We start from the raw sequence: 12,626 nt of genomic DNA on the forward strand, positions 1-12,626 counted from the left end.
GCAGAAGATTATTGGGACACAGCTACCAGCCTTGGAGGGCACCTACCACACACGGTGCCTCAGGAAGGCCATCAGCATCCATAAAGACTCCTCACACCCTTGTAATGGACTGTTCGAACTACTTCCCTCCGGCAGACGTTACAAGGCCTTCTACGCCCGAACCTCCAGACTCAGGAACAGCTTCATTCCCAGAGCTATAGCGGCTCCGAACCGGTCCTGCTGAGTGCTCCCCACCCCCACGGACTGTCTCCCTCGGATGGTCACGTCGCACAGACAGATCTGCACTTTAGTCTGTTTGAACTGTTTTGACTATTTTACTGTTGTAATGTTCTTTTTACAAACCATGTTCTCGGGGTATCTAAATCTAAATTTTATTAGTTACTTAAGTTATGACATCGGATGGAAGCTGCATACCAAATCTCGTTGCGCTTATGTGCAATGACAATAAAAGATATTATTATTATTATTATTATTATGAACCAATAAATTTACAGGTTAGGAAATTTGAAGTTTTCTGCATCGAGAGCTCAGTTACACGTTTCAGTCCAATAAGTGCATTGTAGGCTTTTACAAAAACCTTGTAGTTTCACAATCATCACTTCTGATTAAATTTAAAGTTTCCAGCTTCCATGATAGTATTGGAATCCATTTCTCCAGATAAATGATCCAGGCCTCGGTATACTATTCCAAGTGCTTAATCACAGTCCCACTATTCCTCCATTTAAAATACAACCAATACTAAAACCCAAAACATAAGCATTCTATTCATGCTTACAGTGGCAATCTTCACATTTCACCCAGTGCAAGGTTCAGACAGAAAACCCCCCAGCACATTCAAGTAATCAAAATCCAATTGTATAATTATGACATATAAGAAAGGTTAGTACCACACACAAGAGACATCTAACACAACTGTTGAGAAATGTATAATTATATTACTGATCATTTAAATGGTGCTGTTCCTTTGTGGCACATTGCAGTAAAATAATGTGCAAGAATGTAATTAAAAGTCTTTTTTTTGCTTTGGTGACTATGGGACAAAATAGTAAGATTAAACGAGAACTTACCAGTTTGAAGTTTGATCTGTATTTTATGAGGAATTACGATGAGGGATTACGTGAAGAGCCCGCTCAACACGCATGCGCGGCATACTTCAAAGCAGCGGTGTGGAATCACAGAATCACTGATTCATCCCCCACCCCCCCCCCCCCCCCCCACCTGCTGTAGGACCCTTTCTCACATTCATCCTGTAGCACGGCAGCCACAACTGCATACAATGCTCCAAGTACAGTTTCACTTGCATCTGTCCAGCTGTCCCATGTCTTGTACTCAATGCCCTGACCGATGAAGGCATACATGCCATATACCTTCTTCACCACCTGTCTATCTGTGTCAACACTTTCAGGGAACTAATTATTTGTGGCCCTTGGTCTCTCTGTTTGACAATATTCCCCAGGACCCTGCTATTCATGAGGGTATTGTGCCCTGGCTTCGCTTCCTAAAATGCATAACTTGTTACTTATTGGAGTTAAATTCCATCTTCCATTTCTTTGCCCACTTTCCCATTGATCTAAATCTTGTTAAATATTATTCATCATTTGTCAGTCCATTTTACCACCAATCTGGATGTCATTTGTAAACTTACCAACTATACATCACCTACAATCACAACCAAATTGTTAAACCTCTTTTAGTGAAATGAAAAAACTTTATTTCGCTCAGGTTTAACGATATAATTAATAGCTGATTGCATTTGAACAAATGCTGAATAAAAGATGATCATAAACTTTATTTTGTATGTTCATTTGTTGAATTACAGGAGTATAATGCACCATAAGAAAATAACTTGTGTACAAGTTCACTTTAAGTAGTTACACTACAAGCCTAGTTTGTCGGAAACATGCTCAGCTTTACAGCGCATCCGGTTAAATTATTTATAAAAAAAGACACTGTAAATAAGAGATCTTCCTTTAAACCATTTACAACTAACTCACAGATCAAAATCTGGGCAAATCAATGACCTGAAAAAATCAAAGCAACTCCCAAAGCATGAAGAAAAACAGTTAGCCGGGAGTCGACACAATTGTCCAGTGAACTGCAGGCCAATCTACCAGGAATGATCTGCACAATTAGACCAAGCTCAAAGACTCAGGTCTGACTGATTGTGTTTAGCAACAGAATGAATCTTGAGAAAATTATATCGCAGGCTATTTCTGAAGATTTACTGGCATCTAAAAAAAAATATTATTGCATTAAAATGTCATAAATGTGACTGCTCCCTATTGTGCCATATGTAGGACAAACTGTTTCAAGAAGAACTGTGTTTGGAATTTTGTGGCCTTGATAAGAACATAAGCACTGCTCACAAACTTACGATCTATAAACTTCTCCAAACTGAAGCGGTCAGTGCTTCTGCTTTTTTTCAGTTTGCATGAATGTGTCGTAACTTCCTATCAGTTCAGGGGCCCTGCTTTTTTCCACCCAGGCCATTTAATTATGCTCCAAATGTTTCGGAATAACCAGATTTTTAAGTGAACTCATCTTGTCACAAGCACAGTTACAGAAACAGTGTGTGGGGTTAGCAACAATAAAATGAATCAGGAATGCAAAAGACAATGTTTTTTAAAAAACAAACTCTGTAAAAACCCGATTCAAAGCTCCAATTTGATTTTAAAAACATTTACATTTTAAAGCGCAGAATCAATACAAAAATAGTATTTTAATTCTCTACAATTTTACTGCCATCTAATTTTAATTTATCTATCTGAGTTTTCGGAATAAACAAATTCAAGTGAACCAAGTGTGTAGCACAATTCTGCATTACTCCATAATTGACAACAGCGTGTTATTTCCAAGTGCTGAATGTCCAGATAGTTTACATCAGATTTAGAAACTCTCTTCAGAGCGATTTCTGTTTCCTGAGCAAACACTCGATTATTTTAAACACAATTTCACTTCCTCTCGGCCTTTTCCAACACCCAGTCGATTACCTAAAGGAGAAACATTAGATTTGACGAATTAGATTTGTTGCTTTCGTTGTTTTTTCATTGCAATCGACACAACGTGCTTTGAAGAGCTTGTAAAAAAAACCCAAGACCATAGATTGGAGTGATGCGATGAGTCACTGTGAGCATTGGGGATTAAAAAATGAGAGACAATCGATCTGCATATTGAGGGGCAGGGACTGATTCGTAATAGTCAGTATAGCTTTGTGCGTGGGTGATCGTGTCTCACCAATTTGATTGTTTTTTTGCAGAGATGACAAACGTCAGACATTGTCTACAAGGACTTTAGGAAGGCCTTTGACAATGTCCTGCGTGTTAGACTGGTTCGGAAGAGGAGGTCACATGGGATCAAGAATAAAGAGTCAGGAGTGTTTTTAATTGTCATATGCACCTGGAACAGAACAATTACATCTTACTTGCTGCAGTTCATCAGTTATCCAGGGTGAGCTAGCCAACTGAATATAAAATAGGGTTGGTGGGGGAGTTAAGGGGCTGTCCCACTGAGGCGACCTAATTGGCGAGTTTAGAAGAGTTTGCCCTCGACTCATACTCGCAGCATGGTCGACACGAGGTCCAAGGTGGTCTTTGTAACTCTCCTTATGCCCGAGAATAGTCCCCGCGTACTCAGCTAGGTCGCGGCATATTTTTCAACATGCTGAAAAATGCCGAGTAAAAAAAAGTCACCATGGAAAAAATCGATATTTTTGTTATTCATAGATTTAGTCGATGTAGGTCGTAGTAAGTCGGCATGTTATTCGTAGGTAATCGAGGGTAGTCGAAGGTAATCGAAGGTAGTCTTCAACATAGTTGAAGGGAGATCGAAGGAGGTCGTCTTCACTCTCCACTATTCGGTGTCAAATTATCCCGAAGCTAGTCGAAGCTAGTCTTCAACATAGTCGAAGGAGGTCGAAGGAGGTCTTCATCACGACACTTTTTCAAACTCTCCTAAACTCTTCTAAACTCGCCAATTAGGTCGCCACAATGGGACAGCCCCTTTAGAGAGTGTCAGTGGAGGACTGGTTTTCAGATGGGTGACCATAGATGTGCCACAAGAACAGTGCTGGGTCCCTAGTTATTCGTCATATATATTAACAATTTGGAAAATAATGGAGGTGGCATGATTAGCAAATTTGTGGCGACACCTAAATTGGTGGTATAATGGACAGATTGGTGGTATAATGGACAGATTGGTGGTATAATGGACAGATTGGTGGTATAATGGACAGATTGGTGGTATAATGGACAGATTGGTGGTATAATGGACAGATTGGTGGTATAATGGACAGTGAAGAAGGTTGTCCAATGTTATAATATTAGGTTACAGCATCGGGATCACTTGGGAAAGTGGGCAAAGGAATGGAAGATGGAATTTACCTTAACAAGCGCAAAATAATGCTTTTTGGATGTTAAATGAGGACAGGACTTAGTATGAATGTCAAGGTCCTGCAGTATGTTGTAGAACAGAGATATCTTGGGGTTCACGTACATAATTCCCTGAAAGTGGTGACACAGCTAGGCAGGTTGGCAAAGAAGATCTATGGCAGCCATTTCTCCCAATCTTTCAGCTATATTCCTTTCCCTGGCATCACAATTCAGACCTATCCCTATCTCATATATTTGCCAGTCAAATATCCCCGTCCCCTGTATCTATCAATCACTTGCCAGGCTTTGTCCCACTTCTCTTCTCTCCCCTCTCCCCCTCCACAATCAGTCCCGGAATAAAACGTCATCTATTAATGTTCGCCAGAGATGCCGCTTGAGCGCCTGTTACTTTGTGTCTTTTTTTTTGTTGTAACCCAGCATCTGTAGCTCCTTGAGTCTACAAGACATATGGCATGCTTGTCTTCATCTGTTGAGACATTGAGTACAAGAGTTGGGATGACATGTTTTAGCTGCACAAGACGCAGGGAGTATTATGTACAGTTTTGGTCCCATACTATTGGAAGTTTCTGTTTTAAGTAGAGTGGGTGTAGAAAAGATTTACAAGGATATTACTGGGACCAGAGAGTTTGAGTTTAATAAGATATACTGGAGAGCCTGTAGAGTATAATATAGGGATGTAATGCGGAGGCTTCATCAGGCCTCAGTGAGGCCACATTTGGAATATTGGGTGCAGTTTTGGGCCACATATCTGAGGAAGGAAATGCTGACTTTGGAGAGGATCCAGATTGCCGGGGATGGTTGGGTTAATGTATGAAAAGTGCTTGAAGGTTCTGAGCGTGTACTAGCTGGAGTTTAGAAGAGGAGGGATCTCATTGAAACCTACCGATAATGAAAGGCGTAGATAGTGGACGTAAACTAGATGGTTCCAGTATATGGAGAGTCTAGAACCAGAGGGCACAGGCTCAGAATAAAAGGATGCACCTTTAGAATACAGATATGATGGAATTTTTTTACCCAGAGGATGATGAACCTGTGGAATTCATTGCCACAGATGGCTGAGCAGGCCAAGACATTGGGTAATTTTAAGGCAGAGCTTGATATGTTCTTGATTAGGAAGGGCTTCAAAGGTTACTGGGAGAGAGGGGAAAATAGATCAGCCATGGTCGAATGACGAAGTAGACTCGATGGCCTGAGTGGCTTAATTCTGCTCCTATGTTTTATGTTCTTGCAGCAGGGACTATTTTCTCTACTGCAAAAGATGCTGAGAGAGGGTTGCTTTGCAAGTTTATAAAATTATGAGTGGCATAAATAAGGTGGATAGTCACAAACCTTTTTTGTAGTCAGGATGTCTAAAGAAAGCACAGGTTTAAAGTGAGAGGAGAAAATTTAAAGGGGACATGAGGAGCATACTTTCGCACACAGGGTGTGGGTTGATGGAACAAACTGCCAGAGGTAGAGGCACATATAATTACATTTAAAAGACACTTGGACGGGTGCATTGATAAGAAAGGTTGAGAGAGACATGGCCAATTGCAGGCAAATGAGAATAGTTCAAGTGGCCACTTGGTCAGCATGGTCAACAAGGGCTAAAGGGTCAGTTTCCATGCTGCCTAACTCACTGAATTGATGAATCTATGTGCCATTAACATTTTATGCATTTTAGTAAACCACTTTTACATTCTACATTCCAATGAGTTATAGGGAATCATAATCAAGGACGCCTCACACACCCTGGCCACTCCCTCTTCTCCCCTCTCCCATCGGGCGAAAGGTAGAGGAGTGTGAAAACGCACACCTCCAGTTTCTTCCCAACTGTTATCAGGTAATGGAGCCATCCTACCAACAACTAGAGAGCAGTCCTATGCTGCTATCTATCTCATTGGAGACCATCAGACTATCTTTGATCAGACTTTACTGGCTTTATCTTGCACTAAATGTTATTCACGGCATTCCCTTAATCATGTATCTACACTGTGGATGGCTTGATTGTAATCATGTATTGTCTTTCTGCTGACTGGTTGGCACGCAACAGAAGCTTTTCACTGTACCTCGATACATGAAAATAAACTAAACTCAAACTCAGTTTCCTTCCAAAGGAAACACTGGTACAATTCTCAGCTGCAATTGGAGCAAAAGCATTCTTAATTAATTCAGATTTAGTTCATGGAGTAGAAAAGGATTTGCTAAAGCTCTGTAGTAGTGTGAGGTGAGATTCTTATTTTTTTTAAAAATCAGTTATCTGGTATTAAATTCATTCCTTCAAATGTAATTGTAATTTTATTAATTGGCATTGTAGTGATGCAACAAGGTTATGGGGATGCCTCAGTGAAGGTAGTCAAGCTGTCTTTCATTGTCAACAATGTCATGACAAATGAGCAATAAACCAGTGTCACTGCGGCCAAGATGATCGGGCGAGTGATATTGCACAGAATGAGACCACTTGGCTCATCCAGTTTGTGCTAGCTCCTTCACCACCTCCAGTTTAAATTCCATTTGGAATATTTTGGAGGACCAAGAAACCAAGATATACCTATCCAATTAATTTAATGTATAGGAAGGAACTGCAGATGCTGGTTTACACCGAAGATAGATACAAAATGCTGGAGTAACTCAGCGGGACAGCAGCATCTCTGGATTCAAGGAATGGGTGACGTTTTGCGTCAAACCCCTTCTTCAGACTCCGGACTTCAGACTCTGTCCCATTGAGTTACTCCAGCATTTTGCGTCTATTTTCAATTAATTTTGTGCCTCTTGCTCTGCCACTCCTGCTGAGAGGTTGATGTGGTGAGTATTGCGAAACAGAATGAGGCCCCTTGATTGTGCTTGTACTGACTCTTTGGGATAGCTATCCAATTAATGACATGCATCTTGCTCTTTCCATTGTCCTGCAATTTTTCTTCTTTGGAAATGTTTAAATAATTCCCTTTCAAAAGTGATTATTATCTTTCAAGTGATGAATACCCAATTGCAACAATTTCATTGAGGCTAGTGGTGGGAGTCACTCTGAGCAGCCCACTAAAACACTGCCAGTCCATTGTTTCAACTCTCCACCTCCAATATTTAACTAAGACAGTTACTTTCAAGAGGGTTTATGGCCGAGAAGGAACTGTTGCAACTGCATAGATGAAGTGATGAACATCTGACGCCCCCCCCCCCCCCCCCCCCCCCCCCCCCCCCCCCCCCCCAGCACCATTTGAGAAGAGTGCTATGGTTTAACGACAGATGGCACAATGGGCTAAGTGTTCGGCTGGCGACCGGAAGGTGGCCGGTTAGAATCCCGCTTGTAGTGCATACTGTCGTTGTGTCTTTGGGCAAGACACTTCACCCACCTTTGCCTGTGTGTGAATGTGTGTGAGTGATTGGTGGTGGTCGGAGGGGCCGTAGGCGCAGAATGGCAGCCACGCTTCCGTCAGTCTGCCCCAGGGCAGCTGTGGCTACAGAAGTAGCTTACCACCACCGAGTGTGACTGAGGAGTGAATGAATAATGCGATGTAAAGCGCCTTGAGTATTAGAAAGGCGCTATATAAATCCCATCCATTATTCATTATTATTATTAACGTGACAAATTGTTCAAATATTGTATAACCCTATCACTTAGTAGAAATGTTCATGGTCCATGTAAAAGTGAATGGAAAAGTGATGTATTGGACAATCAAGACTCACCCAGCAAACAGAGACAAGTTTCTAAAGGAAAACACATCACCAGGTCTAAGTAAGGTTCACATTTTTCTCTTCTCTGAGAGTTTTAAATTGAGGATGCATTGTGTTACCATCACAGGCGTCATTAACCTCATTGTAACACAAAATGTTGGAGTAACTCAGTGAATCAGGCAGCATCTTTGGAGAACACGACAATTCGGGTAGTGAGTCTTCTTCATAACACTGTTACAGGTCATCGCAAATTGGATGACCGTGTTTGCCACTGAGTCCTGCTTCACATCCGGAAGCAGTATCACAGCACCATGAACCAATGATACACAATATCTGACGATCTTAAAACTTTGGTTGCAAAACAAGCTAGCACAGCAGCTGGTGGTTCCAAAAACTAGTTGTGATGATTCCAATAGACTGCCACAGTTAAGTAGGAATATAACTAAAGGTGTTCAGAAAATGAAACAAATAAAAATAATAATTAAAATTATTTGGAAGTTAATGAAAGAAATGTCTAGTTACTTTTTGCGATGAAAAATATTAAACGGAACAATGCAATAGATGACAAGGTTAGATTTGTTTGTTCAGTAAATGGGGCATAATAGCACTATAATGTCAGTGGAGCAACTTCCACTTTTAATCCAAAACATATAAAAATGACACTGGAAAATACAGTCCCACCGCAAATTGGAGCAGCACCACCTCATATTTCGCTGGGCAGTTTACACCCCAGCGGTATGAACATTGACTTCTCCAATTTCAGGTAGTCCTTGCTTTCTCCCTCCTTCCCCTCCTCTTCCCTGCTCTCCCACAGCCTACTGTCTCCGCCTCTTCCTTTCTTCTTCCTGCGCCCCCACCTCCTCATCAGTCTGAAGAAGGGTCTCGACCCAAAACGTCACTTATTCCTTCGCCCCATAGATGCTGCCCCACCCGCTGAGTTTCTCCAGCAATTTTGTCTACCCTGGAAAATAAATTTCACTTTGGGGAAGATATCTACCTGCCGAACATTGTTGTTTGCAGCCCTCTTCATTTCTTCATGTAGGCCACGTGATGTTTTTAAATCCTATAATAAAAAAGGCCAATAAGTACATAAAATATTGATAATTTTAGATAATGGCAGGGCCCAATAATCTTTATATTAATACATTTTTATTCAGGGTTTTGAACAGTTAGACAAAAAAAATGTGGTGTAAGGCATGTAGAAAAGAAAACGAGATGCAGAAACTAAGTGACAAGTGAAAGGAAAGCAAGATTGGGCAAAAGATATCTGAAGTAGGTTGATTTCAAATGATCATTTAGGAACGCTACAGGATGGTAGAGTGTTGCACGAGGACACAACGACAATTGTCACCTGGACACTGTCTCTGCTTAGAGTTTCACCAGTTCTCAACAGACACAAATAGCAGGACATAACATCCAATGAGAAATATGCTTTAAAAGTTGCCCAACTCGCCAAAGAGCTGATAGAGGACAGACGGGCTGGATAACAACTGACCATGCTGAACAATAAAAGTAAATCGCATTTACATCCGACTCTCAAAGATTCTTAAGAAAGGTCTTCAGTCTGAAACATTAACTCTGTTTCTCTCTCCACAAATGCGCTCTGCTGTATGCGTCCAGCATTTTTAATTATTATTTACATTAATTCTATACATTTAGATTGTGGGCTTTAATCTCTCTGTATAAAAATGAGGAGCCCCTTCAAGCTTTGAAATTCTATGCAATAATCTGACCAGGAAAGAAAATGCAAAGTGTAGAGATTCTAGTTGCATCACTAAAAACATAATTGTGGCCTTCCTTCACCTCATATCTTTCCTCTCAGTTACTTAGAAACATAGAAAATAGGTGCAGGAGAGGCAATTCAGCCCTTCGAGCCAGCACCACCATCCATTGCGATCATGGCTGATCGTTCCCAATCAATAACCCGTGCCTGCCTTCTCCCCATATCCATTGATTCCACTAGCCCCTAGAGCTCTATCTAACTCTCTCTTAAATCCATCCAGTGACTTGGCCTCCACTGCCCTCTGTGGCAGGGAATTCCACAAAATGAGCCAAGTTCTCTCAGAGTGAACACCTCATCCTTTCTGGGGCTGAATTCTGATCAAACGATCCATGCCATGAACATCCTCAACCAGAAGAGTGCAAGTCATCACCCAAGAGGAATGTTCCCCAACTTGTAGTTGATCATTTGGATGTCCATGGACAACATTGGTGACAGCAAGACTGTCTTCATCTACCTAGAGTCATACAGCGTGGAAGTCAGCCCTTCCGCACAACATGCTCACGCCAACCAACATGTCCCATCTACACTAGTCCCACCTGCCTGCACTTGGCCCATATCCCTCTAATCCTATCCTATCCATGTACCTGTCCAAATGTTTCTTAAATGTTGTGGTGGTACCTGCCTCAACTATCTCCTATGGCAGCTCGTTCCATATACCCACCACTTTTTGTGTAAAAAAATTACCCCTTGGGTTCCTATGAAATCTTTCCCCCCTCTCCGTAAACCTATGTCCTCTAGTTCCCGATTCCTCAACTATGGGCAAGAGACTCTGTGCATTTACTCTATTTATACCTCTCATGATTTTGTACACCTCTATCAGAGCACGCCTCATCCTCTTGCATTCCAAGGAATAAACTCCCAGCCTACTCAATCTCTGCCTATGGCTCACACCCTCTAGACCTGGCAACATCCTCGTATATCTTCTGTATACCCTTTCCAGCATGACAACATCTTTGCTATAACACGGTGCCCAGAACTGAACACAATACTCTAAATGTGGCCTCACCAACGTCTTATACAAATGCAACTCCCAACTTCTATACTCAATACTCTGGCAGATGAAGGCCAATTTGCCAAAAGCCTTTTTGACCACCCGATTTACCTGCGACTCCACCTTCAGGGAACAATGCACCTGCACTCCTAGATCCTAGGGCCGAGTTGGCCTGTTTCTGTGCTGTAATTGTTATATGGTTATATGGATCCATCAATAGATGAAAAGCACTCTTGTTATTTCCTACAGTATCTTCAAATAAAACTCATATCCATCTCTACCTTCTGGGGTAAAGATGATTCTCGTTCAGTAATAAACATTTTACCAACACTGGCACATTTCTCCATTATCAAAAACAACAACATTTCCAATTAAATGTTGACTATCAATGCCCACCCCTGGAAGGAGATTTCAAACATGCATTACATTCAACATTTCTATAGAGGTTCAAGAGGTTATTTTCACAGGAAATAATTTGATTTATGAAGACCTGAATCATTGAATTGGTTGTCTTGTGAAAATGATATTATGTTTATTCGAATGATCATTGTGTGTCATGCAATTAAAACTAATGCAAAGCAAAGTTAAAGCAAGAGAAATGGATAACAACTATGACTGTTTTGAGACGTTTGTGCTTTAAAATAACCTCTAGATACAGCTGGGTGTAATGGTGCTAGATTACTCAATTATTGTTATCACAGTGTGGAAGTCATCAGTAATTGTTGTCCCACCCTCCCTCTAGCTGTCCATCAACTTTCCTGTTCTAATTCTCCTTTACAGTTTAAACATTTCACATGGATTTGTCTTCAGCCACCCAGTGCACATTAACCATCATGCATAATCATGGAAGATCCAGGAATCTAGAAATGGCAAATCTCATATCTTCATTGGTAACTTGAAGTTTACAGAATATTACTTCATCAGACCACAATCAACCAATTTCAAACCAAAGACTAAATCTATTACTGTCATAAATTTGAAGATGAAATGTGTAAGATAGCAACTTATGAGCAGTAACCGGGTTTCAAAATTTGGTTCCATTAAAGCCAATTAATTCCCGTGACCAAGGATGAACTTCTAACCCACTGATGTCTTATGTTTTGATCATTCACTTGTATTTTTATTTTAGCATCTGTTTCTATTCTACCAATGTTCGTACTTCAGCTTAAACCACCTCTTTGCATCTCCAGTTACAAATTGCAGCAAGTGATTAATATGGCTTCACAGAATGTACATCTGTGTTGGACCATGAACAATAACATATGACTGGCAAGTCGTCATTGCTAGCAAGACCATTGCAGCTGTAGGCATCCAATAAAATGAACCAAGTGTGATTCTGATCAATGGTGTTACAGCAAACATACTGGTAACATTATAGCCAGCAAGAGGATTGTGAAGAAGTAATAAAGGCGTATTCTGATATGAGAGTGAAGATTTGATCATTTCACAAATGAAGAAAAATTACCGTACAAATATCAAACAAAATTAATTTTAAATGTTAGCATGTACAGTTGGTGCTCCCTGAAATAAACGCAAGTATTGCAACAAAATCTGACTGAAGGCCTGGAATGTGGAACTGATAACAACATACCTTGAGGTAAAACAAGGATATTTTAAACAGTCGTTGACTGCAAGAAACAAAATATTTATGGTTCTTTGAGATTCCATTATCCTCGAGGGTTTTTGCCACAACTTCTTTCAACATCTGAGGAAAAAATAAAAAAAATAAAAATTGCATTCCCATCCTATTCCTAAATGGCTCAGACTTGATGATGTTGAAAATAGTTTCAAATTAATTTCAAAATACAGTTCT

General features: G+C 40.7%; 1 protein-coding gene across 2 annotated transcripts in view; it reads right to left on the reverse strand.

Moving 5' to 3' along the window:
• Positions 1–502: 502 nt before the first annotated feature.
• The window catches only part of LOC116971907 (MDM2 binding protein), a 69,944-nt gene continuing 57,820 nt past the window's right edge, over positions 503–12,626 (reverse strand). The window contains exons 20-22 of one of the 2 annotated variants that reach the window (XM_033019097.1): positions 12,405–12,518; positions 9,037–9,102; positions 503–738 (exon numbers count right to left, since the gene is read on the reverse strand). In XM_033019097.1, coding sequence (XP_032874988.1) covers positions 682–738; positions 9,037–9,102; positions 12,405–12,518 — 237 coding nt within the window. In that variant the 3' untranslated portion in view covers positions 503–681. Of the gene's footprint in view, positions 739–1,769; positions 2,991–9,036; positions 9,103–12,404; positions 12,519–12,626 lie in introns of those variants that run through there. The other variant, XM_033019098.1, reaches the window with a different exon arrangement.

This window comes from Amblyraja radiata, chromosome 4 (assembly GCF_010909765.2).
Source record: "Amblyraja radiata isolate CabotCenter1 chromosome 4, sAmbRad1.1.pri, whole genome shotgun sequence".
NCBI classification, from domain to species: domain Eukaryota; kingdom Metazoa; phylum Chordata; class Chondrichthyes; order Rajiformes; family Rajidae; genus Amblyraja; species Amblyraja radiata.